Genomic DNA, 27,478 nt, shown 5'->3' with positions numbered 1-27,478 from the left:
AGAATACCATGACCTGTAGATCTTAGCCCCATAGAATACCATGACCTGTAGATCTTAGCCCCATAGAATACCATGACCTGTAGATCTTAGCCCCATAGAATACCATGACCTGTAGATCTTAGCCCCATAGAATAACATGACCTGTAGATCTTAGCCCCATAGAATATCATGACCTGTAGATCTTAGCCCCATAGAATATCATGACCTGTAGATCTTAGCCCCATAGAATACCATGACCTGTAGATCTTAACCCCATAGAATACCATGACCTGTAGATCTTAACCCCATAGAATACCATGACCTGTAGATCTTAGCCCCATAGAATAACATGACCTGTAGATCTTAGCCCCATAGAATATCATGACCTGTAGATCTTAGCCCCATAGAATACCATGACCTGTCCTGTAGATCTTAGCCCCATAGAATAACATGACCTGTAGATCTTAGCCCCATAGAATACCATGACCTGTCCTGTAGATCTTAGCCCCATAGAATACCATGACCTGTCCTGTAGATCTTAGCCCCATAGAATAACATGTCCTGTAGATCTTAGCCCCATAGAATACCATGACCTGTCCTGTAGATCTTAGCCCCATAGAATATCATGACCTGTAGATCTTAGCCCCATAGAATACCATGACCTGTCCTGTAGATCTTAGCCCCATAGAATACCATGACCTGTCCTGTAGATCTTAGCCCCATAGAATACCATGACCTGTAGATCTTAGCCCCATAGAATATCATGACCTGTAGATCTTAGCCCCATATAACAACATGTCCTGTAGATCTTAGCCCCATAGAATACCATGACCTGTAGATCTTAGCCCCATAGAATACCATGACCTGTAGATCTTAGCCCCATAGAATAACATGACTTGCCTGGGGAAGAATGCTCATTCCCTGTTATAAGCCAAGACATGACCACCTGGTTGCCAGAATATCCTCTCTTATCTTAGCCCCCCACCCACCCCCACCTCTCCTTCCCTCCTCCTCATTCTCCTTTCCTCTCTCCCTGCCCCCTACCTTCCAAACAGAGCACAGAAAGGCCTGCAGATGGAGGATGAGAGACCCCCCACCCCTCACCTCTCCTTCCCTCCTCCTCATTCTCTCCCTGCCCCCTACCTTCCAAACAGAGCACAGAAAGGCCTGCAGATGGAGGAGGAGAGAGGGGTGCTCCTTTCCTCTCTCCCTGCCCCCTACCTTCCAAACAGAGCACAGAAAGGCCTGCAGATGGAGGAGGAGAGAGGGGTGCTCCTTTCCTCTCTCCCTGCCCCCTACCTTCCAAACAGAGCACAGAAAGGCCTGCAGATGGAGGAGGAGAGAGGGGTGCTGCAGTGGCGGCTGCTTTAGTCTGATGCTAATACACATCCTCTCTGTGCTGCATACCAATGTGTCCTGAACCTGCCTCTCACCCTCCTCTGCTTTAGCCCTGAGCACTCAGCCCTGAGCCCTCGGCCCTGAGCCCCCAGCACTCAGCCCTGAGCCCCCTCTGTTTGCTGATCACAGGAGCAGCATTAATCCTCAGGGGAGATTCTCAAGAGTTTAACCCTCTCTTGTAAGACTCGATGTTTGTGTGCAGGCTAATTATCTAGAGTCAACGACACCCCTCTGTTTATTTTTGTTTAGTAGTAGTCCCCCCTCTCCTTTCTGCCCCCTCCCCCCTTCTGCCTGACCCCCCTCTCCTTTCTGCCTGACCCCCCCCTCTCCTTTCTGCCCTCTGCCCCCCCTCCTTTCTGCCTGTCCTCCCCCTCTCCTTTCTGCCTGTCCTCCCCCTCTCCTTTCTGCCTGTCCCCCTCCCATCCTCTCCTTTCTCTTTCCAAGGAAGGGAAAAGTCAGCCTGACAGTCTCTCACACGAGCAGGATTGGTGGTATGGAGATAAATGCCCTAGTTGGCCGTGTTGAGTGAAGGATGATGTATGTTTGTACCGACTGTGTTTTTTTGCGTGGCTGACTGACTGGCAGCAGCAGTAGCAAGCTAAATCTCTGCTTGGATCACTGGTGTGGGAGACAGAATATTACATTATTTTTTTTGCCTGTCCTTAATTGGTTCAATGTTGACGCTGTCAGAGCTGATTAGGGTCTGTGCTGTTCCACGGAGGCTTGGCTAGCTGGGAGCTCTAATACGACTGGGACTCCTCCTGGGACAAATGTATTTTCGGCATAAGAGGGAGAGAGACTGCAGAGCCGAATGGGTTTTTCATTGTTCGTCATTAATCTCTCTCTGTACTAGCTTAGATATCTGATACTACCTCTCCAAAAAAAAACACTTCTACCTTGTGTGTCTGTTGGCTCCTGGTGAACTATTGCAGTAGAAAAAGGTTAAGCTGTGGCTACCAGTTTCTTTCAGCGAGCATGCTGGGATCTGTCTGCAGATCGTTACACTAATCTCTTTAACACTATAGTGTGGCTGATGACGGCGAAGTGTTAACATGGTCTGATACATCTCCACATGTCATAGATACTGTAGACTGTTTGGCTAAGCAGGTACTGGGGCATGATGGACCTTGGCTAAGCAGGTACTGGGGCATGATGGACCTTGGCTAAGCAGGTACTGGGGCATGCTGGACCTTGGCTAAGCAGGTACTGGGGCATGCTGGGCCTTGCCTAAGCAGGTACTGGGGCCTGCTGGGCCTTGGCTAAGCAGGTACTGGGGCATGATGGACCTTGGCTAAGCAGGTACTGGGGCATGCTGGACCTTGGCTAAGCAGGTACTGGGGCATGCTGGACCTTGGCTAAGCAGGTACTGGGGCATGCTGGACCTTGGCTAAGCAGGTACTGGGGCCTGCTGGGCCTTGGCTAAGCAGGTACTGGGGCATGCTGGACCTTGGCTAAGCAGGTACTGGGGCCTGCTGGGCCTTGGCTAAGCAGGTACTGGGGCATGCTGGACCTTGGCTAAGCAGGTACTGGGGCATGCTGGACCTTGGCTAAGCAGGTACTGGGGCATGCTGGACCTTGGCTAAGCAGGTACTGGGGCCTGCTGGGCCTTGGCTAAGCAGGTACTGGGGCATGCTGGACCTTGGCTAAGCAGGTACTGGGGCATGCTGGACCTTCCCACACGTACAGGGCTAAGCTTTTAGATGTAATGGCTTGGCAATGGACTTCATCGAAGACAAAAAGGCTCATGGTTCACGGACCAGATTTGAGAGGTTCTGTTTGGACCCAGAGGGAGGAAATACACATTTATGGAACATAAATTGCAACCAAGTAATGTTTCCGTTGGAGATTTAATTCAGATTGTGACATAAATAAACATTTATTCAATATTCATAGTAAATTTACAAACAAAAAAAATATGAACAAATGTGACTTTAAAAAAAAAAAAAGAAGCATTTAATTGAATTAACCAACTCCTTTTATATACTCGCTACTGTACCAACAAGTGTTTGTGATGGTGCCAGACTGTGGCGACTGTGCATCTTTTAAAAAAAAAAAAAAATAATAATAATACCATTTCATCATAATCAAATGTCCCCCTTGGAAATGATATGGACCATGTATCTTGTAGCCTTACCGTCTCGTAGTAAAGAGGGATTCGTCTCCAGACACCTTGGCTAAAGATCATCTTCTTTCTCTCTGGTGCTGTGGAACAATAGTGACTGATAGTAATGTGGTGGCGCATCTCTTCTTCCTGTGGAGACTGATTGCCCACAGCTGATCTGATATGAACAATCTTGCATTCATATAAAAATAAATGGTGACTATTCCTACTACATCCTCATCATCAGTCTCTTCGCTGTCCATTCCACCCACCCACCCACCAGGCATCAACTCTCCCCAATATACTAATCGCATTGATTTCTCAGAGCTAACGAGTAGAAAGTATTTTGTTGTTGTATAAACTGGGGGGGGGGGAGCAAAAAAACAAACCCTGTATTGTTTGAAATGGTCAACAGCCCATATGCTGCTCCTGCAGGGGGAAATGCACAGTTTACACTTCACACTCTTTGTAAGGCAGCTGTTGACACTTGCACTGCCCGTAGCCGTTGATGATAACCAGCGCTCCCTCCTCGTGGCTGGGCTCGTACTCGTTATAGGGGACCTGCGTGGCCAGGTCCGCCATTTGCTGCCGCTGCTGGGTCCTCATCTGGCGGCGGTTCTGCATGGCCGAGCACTGGCGTATCCTGCGCATGGTAGGAGGGCAGCACTTCCGTGAGATGAACACAACGAAAATGACGAGGAAGAATGTAAACAGAAGGACCATCGTTCCGATGATCACCCTCTGGGTCAGGGCCGTGTTGTCCGTCTCAGAGAAGTCCTCGGGGACTCCCACCACCGCTCCACCCCCGCCCTCCACCGTGGTTGCCAGGGCGGGTCGCGGCGCGGCGGTCGTTGTCGTTACGGTCGTAAAGCGTCCCAAATCCCCGTAGTAGCCCTGTGTGGGTGTCTGCTTCATTACTCCGAACAGAGAGCTGGTGACCTCCGTCGTCGTGCCTGTCGGCGAGTCCGTGACCATTGACAAAGTGGTTGTGGTCAAGACGACAGGTGGCGGCACCGTAAAATTCAGACAAAGCTGGAATCCATAAACGGCATCCAGTATCTCCTCGCCCTGGGCGTACTCGGGGGTGTGACACAGGATGGAGTGTTCCCACCTCCCCTTGAAGGTGCTAAGCCAAGTGGCCAGGGAGCAGATCCCTTTGGTACATTCCCAAAGGTTGCTGGACAGCCCCACGGTACCTAGAGACCGCCACATATCCAAGACCAGAGGGTCCAGGCTGCCTAACTTGTTGTTATCCAATAGGAGGATCTTCAGGTTGGGCAGCGTCTCGAACACGTCCGGGGTCAGCACCCGGATCTCGTTCCCCGTGAGGTCCATCTTCTCCAGCGTGGTCCAGGTCCACTCCATACCGCAGGTCAGGTTGGAGATCTTGTTCCACTGCAGATAAAGGAACTGCAGAGCCACCAGGCGGGGGAAATGAGCCAGGTTGATCTTAGTCAGCTGGTTGTGTTCCAAGTGGAGTTCTCTGAGTTTAATGAGGCCTGCGAAGCCGTTCCGGGCCAGGCTTCGCAGCCGGTTGTTTGACAGACCCAGGTACTCAAGGCTGCGGCAGTCCCAGAAGGCCCGGACGGGGGTGGTGCGCAGCGAGTTGGAGCGCAGGTGGAGGATCTGCAGCTTGCGGAGGCCATGAAACAGCTCAGGCTCCAGCGCAGTCATCAGGTTGAAGGACAGGTCCAGGATCTGTAGGTTGATGAGGTGGATAAAGGTTGTGTTTGGCAGCTTTGTGATCCGGTTGGAGCTCAGGTTGAGGTCTTTGAGTTTGTAGAGCCCCTGGAATGCGTCCTCCTGCACCGTGGTGATCTGGTTGTGGTCCAGGTGGAGCCAGGTGAGCTGGGAGAAGCCATAGAACTGGTCCGGGCTCAGTTCAGCGACGCTGTTGTGGCGGAGCGATAACCCCAGGGCCCCCCTGTCAACGCCGTCCGGGGGCGCCTCCAGTCCTTGGGTGTCGCAGTAGAACTGCTGGTCTTCGCAACGGCATTTCTGGGGGCAGGTTGTGCATGACGCAGGAGACGGCAGGCACAGCAGCATGCTGAACAGGCACAGGCACAATGCCGTTGGTGCAGGTCCCACCAATGGCCACCTTGAATGGAAACCTGGGGGGTTTAAAGATAATAAAATCAACCAATGGGAGGGAAAGCTAATCTCTGCAGCACACATACTGCTGATCTGTTGTGGTAACACTTTTATTATCCTCTCTCTCTCTCTCTCTGTCTCTGTCTCTCTCTCTGTCTCTCTCTCTCTCTCTCTCTCTCTCTCTGTCTCTCTCTCTCTGTCTCTCTCTGTCTCTCTCTCTCTCTCTCTGTCTCTCTGTGTCTCTGTGTCTCTCTGTCTCTCTCTCTCTCTCTGTCTCTCTCTGTCTCTCTCTGTCTCTCTGTCTCTCTCTGTCTCTCTGTCTCTCTCTGTCTCTCTGTCTCTCTCTCTGTCTCTCTCTCTCTCTCTCTCTCTCTGTCTCTCTCTGTCTCTCTGTGTCTCTCTCTCTGTCTCTGTGTCTCTCTCTCTCTCTCTCTCTCTCTCTCTCTGTCTCTCTGTGTCTCTCTCTCTGTCTCTGTGTCTCTCTGTCTCTGTCTCTCTCTCTCTCTCTCTCTCTCTCTCTGTCTCTCTGTCTCTCTGTCTCTCGCTCTCTCTCTGTGTCTCTCTCTCTCTCTCTCTCTCTCTCTGTCTCTCTGTCTCTCGCTCTCTCTCTCTCTGTCTCTGTCTCTCTCTCTCGCTCTCTCTCTGTCTCCCTCTCTCTGTCTCTGTGTCTCTCTCTCTGTGTCTCTCTCTGTCTCCTCTCGCTCTCTCTCTCTCGCTCTCTCTCTCTGTCTCTGTGTCTGTCTCTCTCTCTCTCTCTGTCTCTCTCTCTCTCTCTCTGTCTCTCTCTCTCTGTGTCTCTCTCTCTGTGTCTCTCTCTCTGTCTCTCTCTCTCTGTCTCTCTCTCTCTCTCTGTCTCTCTCTCTCTCTCTGTCTCTCTCTCTGTCTCTGTCTCTCTCTCTCTGTCTCTGTCTCTGTCTCTCTCTGTCTCTGTCTCTCTCCCTCTGTCTCTGTCTCTCTCCTCTGTCTCTCTCTCTCTGTCTCTCTCTCTCTCTCTCACTCTCTCTCTCTCTCTCTCTGTGTCTCTCGCTCTCTCTGTGTCTCTCTCTCGCGCTCTCTTGCTCTCTCGCACTCTCTCTCATCTTTCTCTTGCTCTCTCTCCGTCCCCCCCCCCGCCCCAGTATTCCTGAATTTCACATATCGACCACGTAGCATCACTGCTGTGTACATGAACATAACTGTTCAGAGTTTACTTGGTCAAGGAAGGAAGGAAGGAAGGAAGGAGGAAGGAAGGAACGAAGGGAGATGAAGAATAACCTGCCTGAGAGGATTCTGTTACATGTGAAGCTTCTGTATTAATACAAGAAGCAGTGATGTGGAGGACTTTTGTCCCTTCAGCTCCTTTTCCTCCCTTTGCGCTGACTTGTCGTAATTGGTTATGATTCGACAAAGAAGATCTGCAGGTTATTATTATTTTTTTAAATATATTTTGTTTTTAATGAATTTTCTTTCCTCGTCTCTCTGCTTCTAGAATCAGTTTTGATTCAGTAGATATTTTTTACATGTTTGTTCAGCTGACTCAACATTCTTTAAGAATTTGCTTTAAAGGACATACCAATGTCTATATATATATAATTTATTTATTTATTTATTTTTTTGCTCTGTTATACAACACGTCAGTTGGTCGTTTAATGTAATCAGAAATCACGACTTGCCGCCCCCCCCCCCCCTCTCCTCCAAAGGAAAATGGAGTAGAGAGAGAAGAGGAGGATGACATTGGAAGGAAGTAGACAAGCCTTCAATTCCCCTACTAGCTCTCAGCCCCCCCCCTCCTTTTCACTCTGTTTCCTATTCAGGTCCAGACTCTCTGGATAAAAGAGGATAACTTACCCATTCTTTTGTGCACGTCGGAGGCTGCATTCAACTGTCCTTTTCCACAGCGGACTCCCGAAGCAGCCAGACGCAACACGAGTCCAAAGGGAGGAAAGAAAAGCCCTTTTGAGTAGAAATCACAAAAGGAACCGGGCTCTTCTCTTCCTGAAGTGATGAAGTGGCGGCGTTGCTCTTAAGCCCTCCCGATTGAAACAAAATCACAAATCCCATGTCGATGTTGTCGGTTTCTATTCGTTGATTCTCTCCTTGGGTCGTTTTAATCCCACATTATCCACAAAAAAAAAGAAGGGTGCATTTTTATTTTTTATGAATAGTTTATATATATATATTTTTTAAGTTGATTTGTATCCAAAGCCCTCGGGAATGAGGCCACTCGCTGCTGTTCAACCCCCTCCCTCCCCTCCTTTTTGATTTGTTTCCTTCGTCTTCCACTGCAATGATGTCAGCTCAATTGGTTAATTGAGGATCAAATGGTGCCCCTCTTGGTTTGGGGGTGGGTCATTCCCTTCACCGTCCAGTCCCTAACTTGTTGATGGCACGCAGGGAGCCGTTGGCTTAGTCGGTCCGTGGTGTGGTGGCAACACAGCCTACTGCAGCGATCAGAGTGCTGCTCTTCTCCTATAGGCTCTGGGCGTCCCGAGCAGCCAGCTAACGACGCAGGCAGGCAGAGGCAGAGAGAAACGACGAGCAGGATGTTATTCTGAGCTTCGTCGTCGTTGCAGCCACTCACCGCTACAGAGTGGTGGCAGCCTGGCGTCGATCATCAGTGCTGTTTCTCTCTCTCGCTTGCTCGCTCACTCGCTTTTCTGTCTTGCACACTTGCGCACAGTGTTCGAGCCTCATTCCTCCTCCCTCTCCACGTCTTTTTCCCCCCTTCTTGTCTTCCCTCGTTTCCTCAGAATATTGATACCTCCAACGTGTTGCGGCAGCTTCCTGTTGGAACCAACCAGGACTAACTAAATCTTAACGGGTGTGTGTGTGTGTGTGTGTGTGTGTGTGTGTGTGTGTGTGTGTGTGTGTGTGTGTGTGTGTGTGTACTACACACGCTAGACATAAACTAAATAGAATTACTAAACGAATGGCTCTTATGAATCTCTGGACTCCTGGAGAAGGGAGGGAGAGAGGAGAGGAGTGGAGGGAGAGAGGAGTGGAGGGAGAGAGGAGTGGAGGGAGAGAGGTGGTGGAGGAGTGGAGGGGAGAGAGTGGAGGGAGGGAGAGATGGTGGGGGAGGGAGGGAGGGAGAGATGGCGAGGAGTGGGGGAGGGAGGGAGGGAGGGAGAGATGGAAGATCAGAAGTATGATGCAAGGCTCCCTTGGTTGAACTGAGCAGGAGGTGTGTATGCTATAGTCTGGATGGAGGGGTGTAATACATCCTCCTCATCTACCCAGAGGGCACTGCTTTCGTTTAGAGTAAGGCTTGCTGACGTATGGGCAGCCGCTCTGTGCTTCAATTAGAAAGGTTTGGAACGGACAGGGGGCGAATTCACGACACCTGTAGTTTTTGGTGTTGGCCTGAGAAGTGGATTTTGATTTGTGCTTTTAAAAGGGGAGGCGGGTCCTGACTCCAGTTGTGTTCTGACTCAGTTCAGGACTTTGGAAGGAGGAATCTGCGTTACCAGAGACCTGTTGTCTCCCTCCCCCTCACTCTTTCTCTCTCCCTCCCCTCACTCTTTCTCTCTCCCTCCCCTCACTCTTTCTCTCTCTCTCCCTCCCCTCACTCTTTCTCTCTCTCCCCCCTCACTCCTCTTTCTCTCTCTCTCCCTCCACCTCACTCTTTCTCTCTCTCTCCCTCCCCCTCCTCTCTCTCTCTCTCTCTCCCCTCACTCTCTCTCTCTCTCTCCCTCCCCCTCACTCTTTCTCTCGCTCTCCCTCCCCCTCACTCTTTCTCTCTCTGCCTCTCTCTCTCCCTTCTCTTTCTCTCTCCCTTCACCCCTCTCTTTGTGTTCAGACTGGACCACCCGGGGGATTAGACAATAGAAAAAGATCAGCAAACATGTTTTTATTCACCTGTGGCTCCCCTGCCCTCTCCCTTCTCCCCCCATCTCTTTTCATGTCTCTTTTCTTACTGGGGCAGATATAGTTGAGATGGTGTTCCCTTCCTTCTCCTCTCCTCTCCTGCCTCCTCATCCCTTCTCCTCTCCTCCCATACCCTCTCCTCCCTCCCATACCCTCTCCTCCCTCCCATACCCTCTCCTCCCTCCCATCCCCTCTCCTCCCTCCCATCCCTCCTCCCTCCTCCCTCCCATCCCCTCTCCTCCCTCCTCCCATCCCCTCTCCTCCCTCCTCCCATCCCCTCTCCTCCCTCCTCCCATCCCCTCTCCTCCCTCCTCCCATCCCCTCTCCTCCTCCTCCCTCCTCCCATACCCTCTCCTCCCTCCCATACCCTCTCCTCCCTCCCATACCCTCTCCTCCCTCCCATCCCTCTCTCCCTCCCTCCCCTCCCTCCCCCTCCCTCCCTCCCTCCCTCTCCCTCCCTCCCATCCCTCTCCTCCCTCCCATCCCCCTTCCCTCCATCCTTCTCCTCCCTCCCTTCCCTCCCTCCCCTCCCATCCCTTCTCCTCCCTCCCTCCCTCTCCTCCCTCCCTCCCATCCCTTCTCCTCCCTCCCATCCCTTCTCCTCCCTCCCATCCCTTCTCCTCCCTCCTATCTCTTCTCCTCTCCTACCATCCCTTCTCTCCTCTCCTCTCTCCCATCCCTTCTCCTCTCCTCTCTCCCATCCCTTCTCTCCTCCCTCCCTCCCATCCCTTCTCTCCTCCCTCCCTCCCATTCCTTCTCTCCTCTCCTCCTCCCATCCCCTTCTCCTCTCCTCTCCTCTCTCCCATCCCTTCTCCTCTCCTCTCTCCCATCCCTTCTCCTCTCCTCTCTCCCATCCCTTCTCCTCTCCTCTCTCCCATCCCTTCTCCTCTCCTCCCTCCCTCCCATTCCTTCTCCTTTCCTCCCTCCCTCCCATCCCTTCTCCTTTCCTCCCTCCCTCCCATCCCTTCTCCTTTCCTCCCTCCCTCCCATCCCTTCTCTCCTCTCTCCCATCCCTTCTCTCCTCTCTCCCATCCCTTCTCTCCTCTCTCCCATCCCTTCTCCTCTCCTCCCTCCCTCCCATTCCTTCTCCTCTCCTCCCTCCCTCCCATTCCTTCTCCTCTCCTCCCTCCCTCCCATTCCTTCTCCTCTCCTCCCTCCCTCCCATTCCTTCTCCTCTCCTCCCTCCCTCCCATTCCTTCTCCTCTCCTCCCTCCCTCCCATTCCTTCTCCTCCCCTCCCTCCCTCCCATTCCTTCTCCTCTCCTCCCTCCCTCCCATTCCTTCTCCTCTCCTCCCTCCCTCCCATTCCTTCTCCTCTCCTCCCTCCCTCCCATTCCTTCTCTCTCCTCCCTCCCTCCCATTCCTTCTCCTCTCTCCCTCCCTCCCATTCCTTCTCCTCTCCTCCCTCCCTCCATTCCTTCTCCTCTCCTCCCTCCCTCCATTCCTTCTCCTCTCCTCCCTCCCTCCATTCCTTCTCCTCTCCTCCCTCCCTCCATCCCTTCTCCTCCCCTCCTCCCTCCCTCCCTCCCTCCCTCCCTCCCTCCCTCCCTCCCTCCCCCTCCCTCCCTCCCTCCCTCCCTCCCTCCCTCCCTCCCTCCCTCCCATCTCCTCTCCTCTCCTCTCCTCTCCTCTCCTCTCCTCCCTTCTCCTCTCCTCCCTCCCTCCCTCCCTCCCTCCCTCCCTCCCTCCCTCCCTCCCATCCCTTCTCCTCTCCTCCCTCCCATCCCTTCTCCTCCCCTCCCTCCCACCCCTTCTCTACTCCTCCTCTGTGGGGAGGTTCTCTTAACATACCCAGCCAGCCCACCTCCATTCCCCTCTGCCCACCCCCATTCCCCTCTACCCCACCAGTTGTATCTTCTGTCATGTCACCTGTCCGTAGCACCTAGGGCTGCTCTGTCGCTGAACCCAACTGGTCAGAGGAGTTGGGTGGAGTGATTTCCTAGTGGAGGACCTGACCATGTATCATGCGCTCGCTGAACACTGATTTTGGGGTCACTTTTCATTAGGAGCTTGTTAGCTAGCCTGATGATAATGATACTAATAGCATGGGCTCCTCCTAGCTAGATTTAATTGTTAGCATAACATTTGGCTGTCTAGCCTGTTTGCTAACGTCTTAATTGTTAGCATAACATTTGGCTGTCTAGCTTGTTTGCTAACATCTTAATTGTTAGCATAACATTTGGCTGTCTAGCTTGTTTGCTAACATCTTAATTGTTAGCATAACATTTGGCTGTCTAGCTTGTTTGCTAACATCTTAATTGTTAGCATAACATTTGGCTGTCAGCTTGTTTGCTAACATCTTAATTGTTAGTATAGCATTGGAACGGTCTGCTTATCTTGGTTGTGATTGGATGCTGTTGACGAGCCAGCCAGCTCCAGTTCAGTTCCTCACACTCAGTATATTTTGAGTTCTATTATTAACAAGCTGCTGTCTAGTACTAAAACCTCTTCTTTTGATGAGGACTTGATCCCTCCCTCTCTCTCTGGGGTTCTGTCCCAAATGGCAGCCTATTCCCTACGTAGTGCACTTGGTTTGACCAGAGCCCCTATGGGTTCCCGTTCCGGCTGCTTTTACTCGTTCTAATTACACGACACGTTGAGGTCATTTCTCCTTTTCAAATCCAATCCAATCAAATCCAATCCAATCCAATCAAATATAATCAAAATGTATTGTATTGGTCACATGCACCGAATACAACAGGTGTGTAGGTAGACCTTATCTTTAAAAATTCTTACTTATAAAAAGCCCTTAAGTTTACAAACGATGCCGTTCAATAAATAGTTAAGAAAATGTTTACTAAATAAAGTAACACAGTAAAATAACAATTGAGGCTATGTACAGGGGGTACCAGTACCGTCGTTGTGCAGGGGTACAGGTTAGTCGAGGTAATAATAAACAGTGAGTAGCAGCAGTGTAATGTATAATACCAGGCGGTGATGCAACCGGTCAGGATGCTCTCGATGGTGCAGCTGTAGAACTTTTTGAGGATCTGGGGACCCATGACAAGTCTTTTCAGTCTCCTGGGGGGGAAAAGGTGATGTCTGTGCCCTCTTCAACTGTCTTGGTGTGTTTGGACCAGGACAGTTTGTTGGTGTTGTGGACACCAAGGAACTTGAAGCTCTCAACCTGCGCCACTGCAACATCGTCATCGTCGATGTTAATGGGGGGGGGGTTATTTTCCTGTTGTCCACGATCAGCTCCTTTTGTTTTGCTCACATTGAGGGAGCGTTTGTTGTCTTGGTACCACACTGCCAAGTCTCTGACCTCCTCCCTATAGGCTGTCAGTGATCAGGCCTACCACTGTTGTGTCGTCAGCAAACACAATGATGGTGTTGTAGTCGTGCTTGAACAGAGTACAGGAGGGGTCTGAGCACGCACCCCTGAGGGGCCCCCATGTTGAGGATCAGCGTGGCAGATGTGTTACTTACCCTCACCACCTGAGGGAGGCCCGTCAAGAAGTCCAGGATCCAGTTGCAGAGGGAGGTGTTTAGTCCCAGGGTCCTTAGCTTAGTGATGAGCTTTGAGGGCACTATGGTGTTGAACGTTGAGCTGTAGTCAATGAACAGCATTCTCACATACGTGTTCCTTTTGTCCAGGTGGGAAAGGGCAGTGTGGAATAGAGATGGCATCATCTGATGTTCTGTTGGGGCGGTATGCAAATTGTGGTGGGTCTAGGGGTTTCTGGGATGATGATGGTGTTGATGTGAGCCATGACCCGCCTTTCAAAGCAAGCGCTACGGGGCGGTAATCATTTAGGCATGTTACCTTGGTGTTCTTGGGCGCAAGGGACTATGGTGGTCTGCTTGAAACATGCAGGAATTACAGACTCGCGGGGAGAGGTTGAAAAATGTCAGTGAACACATGCGCTGAGTACATGTCCTGGTAGTGAATGTTGACCTGTTTGAAAGGTCATACTCACGTCGGCTACGGAGAAGAGCGTGTTCACTTTGGTTGTGATGTCATCTAGCTGGTTGGTTGTGATGTCATCTAGCTGGTTGGTTGTGATGTCATCTAGCTGGTTGGTTGTGATGTCATCTAGCTGGTTGGTTGTGATGTCATCTAGCTGGTTGGTTGTGATGTCATCCTCTTTTGAGACGACTCATTTGGTGTTAGAAAGGGGGGGACTAATTTGGTGTTAGTCCCCCCCTTTCTAATTCGGTGTTAGAAAGGGGGGACTAATTCGGTGTTAGAAAGGGGGGACTAATTCGGTGTTAGAAAGGGGGGACTAATTCGGTGTTAGAAAGGGGGACTAATTTGGTGTTAGTCCCCCCTTTCGGTGTTAGAAAGGGGGGACTAATTCGGTGTTAGAAAGGGGGACTAATTCGGTGTTAGAAAGGGGGGACTAATTCGGTGTTAGAAAGGGGGACTAAATCGGTGTTAGAAAGGGGGGACTAAATCGGTGTTAGAAAGGGGGGACTAATTTGGTGTTAGTCCCCCTTTCTAATTCGGTGTTAGAAAGGGGGACTAAATCGGTGTTAGAAAGGGGGACTAAATCGGGGTGTTAGAAAGGGGGACTAAATCGGTGTTAGAAAGGGGGGGGACTAAATCGGTGTTAGAAAGGGGGGACTAAATCGGTGTTAGAAAGGGGGGGACTAAATCGGTGTTAGAAAGGGGGACTAAATCGGTGTTTAAATCGGTGTTAGAAAGGGGGACTAAATCGGTGTTAGAAAGGGGGACTAAATCGGTGTTAGAAAGGGGGAACAAGAGAGAAACTCCTTTGGTCTCTGTTGGAATGACGGCTCGTCCCAGGAGTTCCTCCCGGGCCGTGTTGGCGCTTCCTGATCTGAACCTCCAAACACCCTTAGGAAGAACAGAACAGGGAAATCACTTTGGAGCGAGGTGATTGGTTGGCCAATTAAAACCCATTCAACATCTAGGCGTGGCGCAGCGGGGAGGAATAATCGATATGAAGAAGCTGCTGTGATCATTAGGACATTTTATTTCCAGGTATTTGATATACCGCCATAGACCAAGGGGCTCATTAACTGCTTGATGAAGTGATATACCGCCATAGACCAAGGGGCTCATTAACTGCTTGATGAAGTGATATACCGCTTGATGAAGTGATATACCGCCATAGACCAAGGGGCTCATTAAGGGCTCATTAAAGTGCCATAGACCAAGGGCTCATTAACTGCTTGATGAAGTGATATACCGCCATAGACCAAGGGGCTCATTAACTGCTTGATGAAGTGATATACCGCCATAGACCAAGGGGCTCATTAACTGCTTGATGAAGTGATATACCGCCATAGACCAAGGGGCTCATTAACTGCTTGATGAAGTGATATACCGCCATAGACCAAGGGGCTCATTAACTGCTTGATGAAGTGATATACCGCCATAGACCAAGGGGCTCATTAACTGCTTGATGAAGTGATATACCGCCATAGACCAAGGGGCTCATTAACTGCTTGATGAAGTGATATACCCAAATCTATCCTCAGGAGAAACTCGGGCAAGAGAAAGATCTGTACTGTTATCTCTCTGACTAATACGATCTGAGATCTGTACTGTTATCTCCCTGACTAATACGATCTGAGATCTGTACTGTTATCTCCCTGACTAATACGATCTGAGATCTGTACTGTTATCTCCCTGACTAATACGATCTGAGATCTGTACTGTTATCTCCCTGACTAATACTATCTCTGATCTGAGATCTGTAAGGTTCTCTCCCTGACTAATACCATCTCTGATCTGAGATCTGTAAGGTTCTCTCCCTGACTAATACCATCTGAGATTAAGGTTCTCTCCCTGACTAATACCATCTCTGATCTGAGATCTGTACTGTTCTCTCCCTGACTAATACCATCTCTGATCTGAGATCTGTAAGGTTCTCTCCTGACTAATACCATCTCTGATCTGAGATCTGTACTGTTCTCTCCCTGACTAATACCATCTCTGATCTGAGATCTGTACTGTTCTCTCCCTGACTAATACCATCTCTGATCTGAGATCTGTACTGTTCTCTCCCTGACTAATACCATCTCTGATCTGAGAGGTTCTCTCTGACTAATACCATCTCTGATCTGAGATCTGTAGGTTCTCTCCTGACTAATAACATCTCTGATCTGAGATCTGTAAGGTTCTCTCCCTGACTAATACCATCTCTGATCTGAGATCTGTACTGTTCTCTCCCTGACTAATACCATCTCTGATCTGAGATCTGTACTGTTCTCTCCTGACTAATACCATCTCTGATCTGAGATCTGTACTGTATCTCCTGACTAATACCATCTCTGATCTGAGATCTGTACTGTTTCTCCCTGACTAATACCATCTCTGATCTGAGATCTGTACTGTTATCTCCTGACTAATACCATCTGATCTGAGATCTGTAAGGTTCTCTCCCTGACTAATACCATCTCTGATCTGAGATCTTTAAGGTTCTCTCCTGACTAATACCATCTCTGATCTGAGATCTGTAGGTTATCTCCCTGACTAATACGATCTGAGATCTGTACTGTTCTCTCCCTGACTAATACCATCTCTGATCTGAGATCTGTAAGGTTCTCTCCCTGACTAATACCATCTCTGATCTGAGATCTGTACTGTTCTCTCCCTGACTAATACCATCTCTGATCTGATCTGACTGATCTGACTAATACCATCTCTGATCTGAGATCTGTACTGTTCTCTCCCTGACTAATACCATCTCTGATCTGAGATCTGTAAGGTTCTCTCCCTGACTAATACCATCTCTGATCTGAGATCTGTAAGGTTCTCTCCCTGACTAATACCATCTCTGATCTGAGATCTGTAAGGTTCTCTCCCTGACTAATACCATCTCTGATCTGAGATCTGTACTGTTCTCTCCCTGACTAATACCATCTCTGATCTGAGATCTGTACTGTTCTCTCCCTGACTAATACCATCTCTGATCTGAGATCTGTACTGTTCTCTCCCTGACTAATACCATCTCTGATCTGAGATCTGTACTGTTCTCTCCTGACTAATACCATCTCTGATCTGAGATCTGTACTGTTCTCTCCCTGACTAATACCATCTCTGATCTGAGATCTGTACTGTTCTCTCCCTGACTAATACCATCTCTGATCTGAGATCTGTACTGTTCTCTCCCTGACTAATACCATCTCTGATCTGAGATCTGTACTGTTCTCTCCCTGACTAATACCATCTCTGATCTGAGATCTGTAAGGTTCTCTCTCTGACTAATACCATCTCTGATCTGAGATCTGTAAGGTTCTCTCCCTGACTAATACCATCTCTGATCTGAGATCTGTAAGGTTCTCTCCCTGACTAATGTTATCTGTGAAATGTTTGTTTTTATTTCTGTTCTAATGGTTTCAAACCTACAGTAGTTGTCCAAAGCATCTCTGGTCCGTCTCGCGCATCTCTGTAAATGATTGTCTTGTAAAGGCCTGCGACTCATCCCTCAGTGACTTTCAGCCACCTCGCTTGTCTCTCTTTCGCTCTGTCTTCGTCTGTGTAAATAGTCATTACACCTCTAACCTTCTCTCGCTCTCTCTCCTCCAGGCTGGCAAGAAGGACAAGAGTGATGCTCTGAACACTGCCATCGACAGGATGACCAAGAAGACTAGGGACCTTCGCAGACAGGTTGGTCCCTCTTCTTCCTCCCTCCATTCTCCCATTCCTTCTCCAGAAACCTCCCCAGGTTTATTTGTCTTCCCCCGTCTTCTCATTCCTTCTTTCTCTGCATCCTCCTATTCTTTGTCCTTATCTCCACAGACAGGTTGGTGCTAATCCCCCTCTTCTCCTCCCTCAATCTCCCTCTCCATTCTCCCCCTCAATCTCCCTGTCCATTCTCCCCCCTCAATCTCCCTCTCCATTCTCCCCCTCCAATCTCCCTCTCCATTCTCTCTCCCTCTCCATTCTCCCCCCTCAATCTCCCTCTCCATTCTCCCCCTCAATCTCCCTCTCCATTCTCCCCCTCAATCTCCCTCTCCATTCTCCCCCCTCAATCTCCCTCTCCATTCTCCCCCTCAATCTCCCTCTCCATTCTCCCCCCTCAATCTCCCTCTCCATTCTCCCCCTCAATCGCCCTCTCCATTCTCCCCCTCAATCGCCCTCTCCATTCTCCCCCCCCCAATCGCCCTCTCCATTCTCCCCCCCCAATCGCCTCTCCATTCTCTCCCCCCCTCAATCCCTCTCCATTCCCCCCCCTCAATCTCCCTCTCCATTCTCCCCCTCAATCTCCCTCTCCATTCTCCCCCTCAATCTCCCTCTCCATTCTCCCCCTCAATCTCCCTCTCCATTCTCCCCCTCAATCTCCCTCTCCATTCTCCCCCCTCAATCTCCCTCTGTTCTCTTCCTCCCTCATTCTCTTCCTCCTCTGTTCTCTTCCTCCCTCTGTTCTCCCAGTCCCATTCCTTCTCCAGAGACCTTCACAGACAGGTTACCTTCCTCTATCCTCCCTCTGTTCTCTTCCTCCCTCTGTTCTCCCAGTCCCATTCCTTCTCCAGAGACCTTCACAGACAGGTAGGTTTTACAAAATATTTAGTTTCTCTGCCAGAGGGTTTTGTTTTTCTCTAGTACAGCTAAAATAACTGTTCGGCTGTTTGACTCTTCTCTCTGTGTAGCTGCGTAAGGCGGTCATGGATCACGTCTCTGACTCGTTCTTGAGACCAACGTTCCTCTGCTGGTTCTGATCGAAGCGGCGAAGAACGGGAACGAGAAGGAGGTGAAGGAATACGCCCAGGTGTTCCGCGAGCACGCCAACAAGCTCATCGAGGTACGTTACCTAAAGTTACACACGCATCTCTTGGGAGTTTTCTAATTCCGATACTGTAGGGTGATGTCTTTAGGAGATGTCAGGTGTTAGAGCTGACGTCGACACGTTGGGACGTCTACGGAGGGGGAGGTAGGAATATTACTCTACACGGAACAAAAATACATCTCAACATCTTACAATTTCAAAGATTTTACTGGGAATACAGATATGATTCTGTTGCCCATATATACCTTAATTAAAAATAAAAAAAATATTCTGAAAACCAGTCCGTATCTGGTGTGACCACAATTTGCCTCACATCTCCTTTGCATAGAGTTGATCAGGATGTTGATTGTGGCCTGTGGAATGTTGTCCCACTCCTCTTCAATGGCCGTGCGACGTTTCTGGATATTGACGGGAACTGGAACACACGTCTATCCAGAGCATCCCAAACATGCTCATTGGGTGACATGTCTGGTGTTATAAGGAACTAGTATCGACTTGCCCTCCAAATCCCAACCGTATCACATTTTAAGAAACCACCAAACTGACCTTAAATTCTCATTGATCTTGAAACATTTATTTTACAAACTCCTTCATGTGATGTTTTACACAGTGACTATACAAAACATTAGGAACACCTGCTCTTTCCATGACATACACTGACGATACAATACAGTGACTATACAAAACATTAGGAACACCTGCTCTTTCCATGACATACACTGACGATACAATACAGTGACTATACAAAACATTAGGAACACCTGTTCTTTCCATGACATACACTGACGATACAATACAGTGACTATACAAAACATTAGGAACACCTGCTCTTTCCATGACATACACTGACGATACAATACAGTGACTATACAAAACATTAGGAACACCTGCTCTTTCCATGACACACACTGACCAGGTGAATCCAGGTGAAAGTTATGATCCCAAATTGATGTCACTTGTTAAATCCACTTCAATCAGTGTCGATGAGCTTAATGTGCACTAATGTGATTAGCATGAGGTTGTAAGTAACAAGAACATTTCCCAGGACATAGACCTATCTGATATGGGCAGAAAGCGTAAGCTATTACAGTGAAATAATACCATGCTATTGTTTGAGGAGAGTGGCACAGTTTTGAACATGAAAGTTATTAAGAAACAAATTAGACACATTTGGCCAGTCTTGACAATTTCTTCAACAAAAATGCAATGGTTCATTGGATCTGCCTAAAACTTTGCACATACGCTGCTGCCATCTAGTGGCCAAAATCTAAATTGTGCCTGGTCTGGAATAATACATAATGGTCTTTCTCTATATATCTTTCTGTATATATTAAAAAAAAAATAAGTGATCTTTTACCAAATCTAATGTGTTTATATTCTCCAGGATTATTTTCACATTTCCACAAACTTCAAAGTGTCTCCTTTCAAATGCATATCCTTGCTTCAGGTCCTGAGCTACAGACAGTTAGATTTGGGGGTGTCATTTTAGGTGAACATTGGAGAAAAAAGGGGTGGATCCGTAAGAGTTTTTTTTTTAAATAAGGAATTTTAACCCTTGAGACAATTGAGACATGGATTGTGTATGTGTGCCATTCAGAAGGTGAATAGGAGAGACTAAATATTTAATTGCCTTTGAACGGGGTATGGTAGTATGTGTGCCAGGTGCACGGGCTTGTGTGAACTGACAGCGCTGCTGGGATTTTCACACTCTCAACAGTTTTCCTGTGTGTATTAATGGTCCACCACCCAAAGGACATCCAGCCAACATGACACAACTGTGGGAAGAATTGGAGTTAACATGGACCAGCATCCCTGTGGAACGCTTTCTACACCTTGTGGAGTCCTTGACGAATTGAGGCTGTTCTGAGGGCAACTGAAGGGGGGGGGGGGGTTCAACTCAATATTGATAAGGTGTTCCCAATGTTTGATATTTCTAAGTGTATATTGAGAACAGAACAATGGATTTAGGCCAGTAGCTAGCACCCAGTCTCAGCAAATTCCTTGTGTGATTGTGCTCCTGGGTAGCCGTGCAGTGGAAAGCTGCAGTACGCGCGTGTTGTCATTCATTCTGTTTGTCAAAACAGACACTCGACACCAACTCTCCATCTAAACCAACACTGACTAAAGGCCTTGGCACATCGGTCACACTGTGCAATGTTACATTTAATTTTGAACAACCTGGCCAGATTGTGCGATTTAGCTTCAGTTCTGTCGACACATTCTGCGATTGGCCTGCGGGGCTACTTCAGCACCAACTGGATCTGATCGCGTGTCAGCACCGACAGTTAAAGCCTCACTCTATGCTTATGCGCGAGTGAACTGAGTTAGGAAAAGCTGAAAGTTTCGCAATCGTGGAAATACTTTCCTCATACAAACTTTTGTCCAAACTCCGAAACAAATAGGCTTCCCCAAAATAACATTGTCGCTGTAGAACGTTTATTTTTCCTCAGGTAGATTGACTGCGAATGTCATGTGAACAAGACTAATGAAAATCTTCTTCTGGCACAGCATGTACAACGTTTAAATATAACTATTATATTAATCTGACTCAATCGTGTTATTGTGTGCACGCCCAGTGCAGTCTTTCTAATTGTTCTCCGGGATCGGCTCTGCCACAACGGCTCAACGTTTCTGACACCACTACAACTTTGTCAGAACCTACAACCGCACGTAGAGGTAGTTTAATGTCAGACCTACACCCTGTCACACTGAACGACCCAAGACGTCTGCAGGTAGAGGTAGTTTAATGTCAGACCTAGACCCTGTTACACTGAACGACACAAGACGTCTGCAGGTAGAGGTAGTTTAATGTCAGACCTAGACCCTGTCACACTGAACGACCCAAGACGTCAGCAGGTAGAGGTAGTTTAATGTCAGACCTAGACCCTGTCACACTGAACGACCCAAGACGTCTGCAGGTAGAGGTAGTTTAATGTCAGACCTAGACCCTGTCACACTGAACGACCCAAGACGTCAGCAGGTAGAGGTAGTTTAATGTCAGACCTAGACCCTGTCACACTGAACGACCCAAGACGTCAGCAGGTAGAGGTAGTTTAATGTCAGACCTAGACCCTGTCACACTGAACGACCCAAGACGTCAGCAGGTAGAGGTAGTTTAATGTCAGACCTAGACCCTGTCACACTGAACGACCCAAGACGTCAGCAGGTAGAGGTAGTTTAATGTCAGACCTAGACCCTGTTACACTGAACGACCCAAGACGTCTGTACCTAGAGTTAGTTTAATGTCAGACCTAGACCCTGTCGCACTGAACGACCCAAGACGTCAGCAGGTAGAGGTAGTTTAATGTCAGACCTAGACCCTGTTACACTGAACGACCCAAGACGTCAGCAGGTAGAGGTAGTTTAATGTCAGAACTAGACCCTGTCACACTGAACGACCCAAGACGTCTGTACCTAGAGGTAGTTTAATGTCAGACCTAGACCCTGTCACACTGAACGACCCAAGACGTCAGCATGTAGAGGTAGTTTAATGTCAGACCTAGACCCTGTCACACTGAACGACCCAAGACGTCAGCATGTAGAGGTAGTTTAATGTCAGAACTAGACCCTGTCACACTGAACGACCCAAGACGTCTGTACCTAGAGGTAGTTTAATGTCAGAACTAGACCCTGTCACACTGAACGACCCAAGACGTCAGCACGTAGAGGTAGTGTAATGTCAGAACAGAGACTCACAATGAACGACCCAAGACGTCAGCATGTAGAGGTAGTTTAATGTCAGACCTAGACCCTGTCACACTGAACGACCCAAGACGTCTGTACCTAGAGGTAGTTTAATGTCAGACCTAGACCCTGTCACACTGAACGACCCAAGACGTCAGCATGTAGAGGTAGTTTAATGTCAGACCTAGACCCTGTCACACTGAACGACCCAAGACGTCAGCATGTAGAGGTAGTTTAATGTCAGACCTAGACCCTGTCACACTGAACGACCCAAGACGTCTGTACCTAGAGGTAGTTTAATGTCAGACCTAGACCCTGTTACACTGAACGACCCAAGACGTCTGTACCTAGAGGTAGTTTAATGTCAGACCTAGACCCTGTCACACTGAACGACCCAAGACGTCTGTACCTAGAGGTAGTTTAATGTCAGACCTAGACCCTGTTACACTGAACGACCCAAGACGTCTGCACCTAGAGGTAGTTTAATGTCAGACCTAGACCCTGTTACACTGAACGACCCAAGACGTCTGTACCTAGAGGTAGTTTAATGTCAGACCTAGACCCTGTTACACTGAACGACCCAAGACGTCTGTACCTAGAGGTAGTTTAATGTCAGACCTAGACCCTGTTACACTGAACGACCCAAGACGTCTGTACCTAGAGGTAGTTTAATGTCAGACCTAGACCCTGTTACACTGAACGACCCAAGACGTCAGCAGGTAGAGGTAGTTTAATGTCAGAACTAGACCCTGTCACACTGAACGACCCAAGACGTCTGTACCTAGAGGTAGTTTAATGTCAGAACTAGACCCTGTCACACTGAACGACCCAAGACGTCAGCACGTAGAGGTAGTGTAATGTCAGAACAGAGACTGTCACAATGAACGACCCAAGACGTCAGCATGTAGAGGTAGTTTAATGTCAGACCTAGACCCTGTCACACTGAACGACCCAAGACGTCTGTACCTAGAGGTAGTTTAATGTCAGACCTAGACCCTGTCACACTGAACGACCCAAGACGTCAGCATGTAGAGGTAGTTTAATGTCAGACCTAGACCCTGTCACACTGAACGACCCAAGACGTCAGCATGTAGAGGTAGTTTAATGTCAGAACTAGACCCTGTCACACTGAACGACCCAAGACGTCTGTACCTAGAGGTAGTTTAATGTCAGAACTAGACCCTGTCACACGACCCAAGACGTCAGCACGTAGAGGTAGTGTAATGTCAGAACAGAGACTGTCACAATGAGCGACCCAAGGCGTCAGCATGTAGAGGTAGTTTAATGTCAGACCTAGACCCTGTCACACTGAGCGACCCAAGCGTCTGTACCTAGAGGTAGTTTAATGTCAGACCTAGACCCTGTTACACTGAGCGACCCAAGACGTCTGCACCTAGAGGTAGTTTAATGTCAGACCTAGACCCTGTTACACTGAACGACCCAAGACGTCTGCACCTAGAGGTAGTTTAATGTCAGACCTAGACCCTGTTACACTGAACGACCCAAGACGTCTGTACCTAGAGGTAGTTTAATGTCAGACCTAGACCCTGTTACACTGAACGACCCAAGACGTCTGTACCTAGAGGTAGTTTAATGTCAGACCTAGACCCTGTCACACTGAACGACCCAAGACGTCCGACAATCGTTTACAACCTAGGAATTTGCCCCCCCCCCCCCCCCCCGGGACGGCAAAATCGTAGCATGAGATGGCTGAAATCATCGTCTGCGATGGCTTTAATTCAACCGACTTGAGCTTTATGAAAGATGCCGGAGCAGAAGGCGGATGTGGTTCCAAATGTCACCCTATTCCCTATCTAGTGAACTACGTTGGACCAGTATAGTGCACTATACAGGGTGCCATTTGTGCCCTAGCCATGGTGTTGTGATTTGTGAGCCGTCAGACAGAAAGACAAAGACTCTGTATGGCTGGTCACAGCTGTGGAGCCCACTTTAAGCCTGGCCCAGAGTAGCCAAACCTCCCCCTGCTTTCCCCAGCCTCCCCCTGCCTGACAAGGTTAAGTGATTCCTCTGGGGACGGGGATTCACTGTCTAAACAGTTGGATCTCCATCCACCTACTACTTATTGACAGACCGAGACAGCGTAACGCAGGGAGGGAACGAGAGCACTTCCTCCCCTGCTGCATTGTGTTCTGACTGCCACAGTGGTTCTCAGACTGGTACATTTATTTGACAAAAGCGTCCCTTTTTGTATTGCACTCTTTCTCTCCCTCATCCCCTCCCTTTCTTGTGTTCCCTCTCTCATCAACCCTTCCTCTCACTCCATCTCTCAAGCGTTCTCGCTCATTCTGTCAAGTCCATTCTAAAAGGGGCTTTTATTGGCATGGGAGACACATATATATATATATATGTGTGTGTGTGTGTTTACGTTCCCAAAGGAAGTGACATCATCAGTGAGATGTAACAAACATCTGATAACATAAAGAAGAAGAAGAAAGGAAACGCATTGCACTCAAAGAAAGGATAAGGCTAAGGTTTCTCGTGTTTTATGATAATCTCTGCACAGTGTACAACGCCATCCGACTTTCCCTAACAGCATGATGGTCATGTTTTAAACAACATTAGCAGTCTTCATCAGTTGACTTGAAATCTATTCCCCCCCCCCCCCCCCCCCCCCCAGTGAATGAACTTTGTAACTGTCAAGAGTGTCATGCACTGACATTTTAAAAATGACCTCTCACTTGTCCCTATGGATGGCCCATGACCGAACCCTTGCCATTTGACTCTGTGGATGGTGCAGACGGGTTGAGTGGGGGGCCATAGGGGACAGGGGGGAGCCAGAGAGTTACCATGTGGGACAGGGAGGCTATCATGTGGGACCAGAGAGTTACCATGTGGGACAGGGACCCGGAACAGGCCAGAGAGTTACCATGTGGGACAGGGATCCGGGAACAGGCCAGAGGGCTATCATGTGGGACAGGGACCCGGAACAGGCCAGAGGGCTATCATGTGGGACAGGGAGCCGGAGCAGGCCAGAGGGCTATCATGTGGGACAGGGAGCCGGAGCAGGCCAGAGGGCTATCATGTGGGACAGGGAGCCGGAGCAGGCCAGAGGGCTATCATGTGGGACAGGGAGCCGGAGCAGGCCAGAGGGCTATCATGTGGGACAGGGAGCCGGAACAGGCCAGAGGGCTATCATGTGGGACAGGGATCCGGAACAGGCCAGAGGGCTATCATGTGGGACAGGGAGCCGGAGCAGGCCAGAGGGCTATCATGTGGGACAGGGAGCCGGAGCAGGCCAGAGGGCTATCATGTGGGACAGGGAGCCGGAGCAGGCCAGAGGGCTATCATGTGGGACAGGGAGCCGGAGAGTTACCATGTGGGACAGGGATCCGGAGCAGGCCAGAGAGTTACCATGTGGGACAGGGATCCGGAGCAGGCCAGAGAGTTACCATGTGGGACAGGGAGCCGGAACAGGCCAGAGAGTTAGGGGATGACACGACTAGGAGTCCTCTGACGCTTCAACTCTGAATGATTAGAGAGCGTGCGAGCGGGGGGAGGGAGCGAGCACTGAGGTACGGTCATCTGGTCCATATACACCCTAATATGGATTAGAATGAGTAGAACATGGAATGGTGTTGAAAGAGGGAGAATAGCCTGTGTAGAACTATGGGCTTGACTACAGGGAAGGGGAGACTAGCCTGTGTAGAACTATGGGCTTGACTACAGGGAAGGGGAGACTAGCCTGTGTAGAACTATGGGCTTGACAGGGAAGGGGAGACTAGCCTGTGTAGAACTATGGGCTTGACTACAGGGAAGGGGAGAATAGCCTGTGTAGAACTATGGGCTTGACTACAGGGAAGGGGAGACTAGCCTGTGTAGAACTATGGGCTTGACTACAGGGAAGGGGAGACTAGCCTGTAGTAGAACTGACTACAGGGATGGAGCTTGACTACATGGGGAAGGGAAGGGAGACTAGCCTGTGTAGAACTATGGGCTTGACTACAGGGAAGGGGAGAATAGCCTGTGTAGAACTATGGGCTTGACTACAGGGAAGGGGAGACTAGCCTGTGTAGAACTATGGGCTTGACTACAGGGAAGGGGAGACTAGCCTGTGTAGAACTATGGGCTTGACTGAACGGGGAAGGGGAGACTAGCCTGTGTAGAACTATGGGTTTGACTACAGGGAAGGGGAGAATAGCCTGTGTAGAACTATGGGCTTGACTACAGGGAAGGGGGAGACTAGCCTGTGTAGAACTATGGGCTTGACTACAGGGAAGGGGGAAGCCTGGGAGACTGGGTTTGCCAGGGGAAGGGAGAATAGTGTAGAACTATGGGCTTGACTACAGGGAAGGGGAGAATAGCCTGTGTAGAACTATGGGTTTGACTACAGGGAAGGGGAGAATAGCCTGTGTAGAACTATGGGTTTGACTACAGGGAAGGGGAGAATAGCCTGTGTAGAACTATGGGCTTGACTACAGGGAAGGGGAGACTAGCCTGTGTAGAACTATGGGCTTGACTACAGGGAAGGGGAGAATAGCCTGTGTAGAACTATGGGTTTGACTACAGGGAAGGGGAGAATAGCTTGTGTAGAACTATGGGCTTTGACGACAGGGAAGAGAGTATTCATGTGGAGGATGGTTTTGGGTTGTCGACTACAGGGAAGGGAGAATGGTTTTGGACTTGAACCCCATCGAACATGTCTGTAGAGACCTGTCCAACCTGACAGAGAGCTTGAGAGGATCTGCAGAATGGGAGAAGCTCCCCAAATACAGATGAGCCAAGTTTGTAGCGTCATACCCAAGAAGACTAGAGGCTGTGATCGCTGCTAAAGGTGGTTCAACAATGTAATGAGTGAAGGGTCTGAATACTTATGTAAATGTATATTTCAGTTTTTGTTCTTAATTACATTTGTAAAAAAAAATCTTAACTGTTTTTGGTTTGTCATTATGGGCTATTGTGATGTCATTATGGGCTATTGTGATGTCATTATGGGGTATTGTGATGTCATTGTGGGCTATTGTGTGTAGATTGAGAGAAAAAAAAAAGATTTGAATACATTTTAGAATAAGGCTTTAATGTAACAAAATGTGTAAAAAGTCAAGTGGTCTGAATACTTTCCGAATTGTAAAATAAAGGCTGGTTGTATTTGTCCTCTTTTCCTGTACGTGTTTGAAGTGTGAAATAGATATTTTTTTCGTATCCCAACTCCCACTGAGACGCCCTCCGAGAGGACGATCGGGGTCAGCCATTATTGACTGGCGAGCGCGAAGCAATCAGGGTTAAGTGCCTCGCTCCAAGACAGATCGACAGATTTTTTTTCACCTTGTCGGCTCGGTGATTTGAACTACCAACGTTTGGGTTACTGTCCCAACGCTCCGACCGCTAGGTGTGTGTGTTCACTGTGTTGGGTGTCCGAGACTGTCGGCATCACAACGGCAGAGAGATTGGCCATCACACAGTCATACACTACACCCCTTCCCCAATACACTTGTAAATATTGGACTATAAATTTGGACTTCCTGTATTTTGTAAATGTTTGTTCTATTCTACTGAGGCATTTACTTTGTTCCTATTATGTATTGTAGCATGAACCTGTAAGTAAGCATTTCATTGGACGATATTACCATGTGCATTCCGTACATAAAACAAATAAAAACTTTAGGGGAGGGACTTAGGACCTTCTCCAATCCGGTTGAGGAGACTTGAGAGAGATATCC

At 49.0% G+C, this 27,478-nt stretch overlaps 2 protein-coding genes across 2 annotated transcripts in view; one reads left to right on the top strand and one right to left on the bottom strand.

The window, feature by feature from the left end:
• The window catches only part of LOC115122782 (catenin alpha-1-like), a 271,073-nt gene that overhangs the window by 123,378 nt on the left and 120,217 nt on the right, over positions 1 to 27,478 (top strand). The window contains 3 exon segments of the mRNA XM_065019987.1: positions 16,916 to 16,996; positions 17,980 to 18,016; positions 18,019 to 18,131. Coding sequence (XP_064876059.1) covers positions 16,916 to 16,996; positions 17,980 to 18,016; positions 18,019 to 18,131 — 231 coding nt within the window.
• LOC115117496 (leucine-rich repeat transmembrane neuronal protein 2) lies at positions 3,752 to 5,584 on the bottom strand. The gene has a single exon (XM_065019154.1). It carries the CDS (start codon positions 5,522 to 5,524, stop codon positions 3,929 to 3,931), a length of 1,596 nt encoding a protein of 531 aa, XP_064875226.1. The 5' UTR covers positions 5,525 to 5,584; the 3' UTR covers positions 3,752 to 3,928.

The sequence above is a fragment of the Oncorhynchus nerka genome, linkage group LG6 (assembly GCF_034236695.1).
Source record: "Oncorhynchus nerka isolate Pitt River linkage group LG6, Oner_Uvic_2.0, whole genome shotgun sequence".
NCBI lineage: Eukaryota > Metazoa > Chordata > Actinopteri > Salmoniformes > Salmonidae > Oncorhynchus > Oncorhynchus nerka.
Note: the sequence above shows the minus strand (reverse complement) of the source record. Positions and strands in the feature narration are given on the sequence as shown.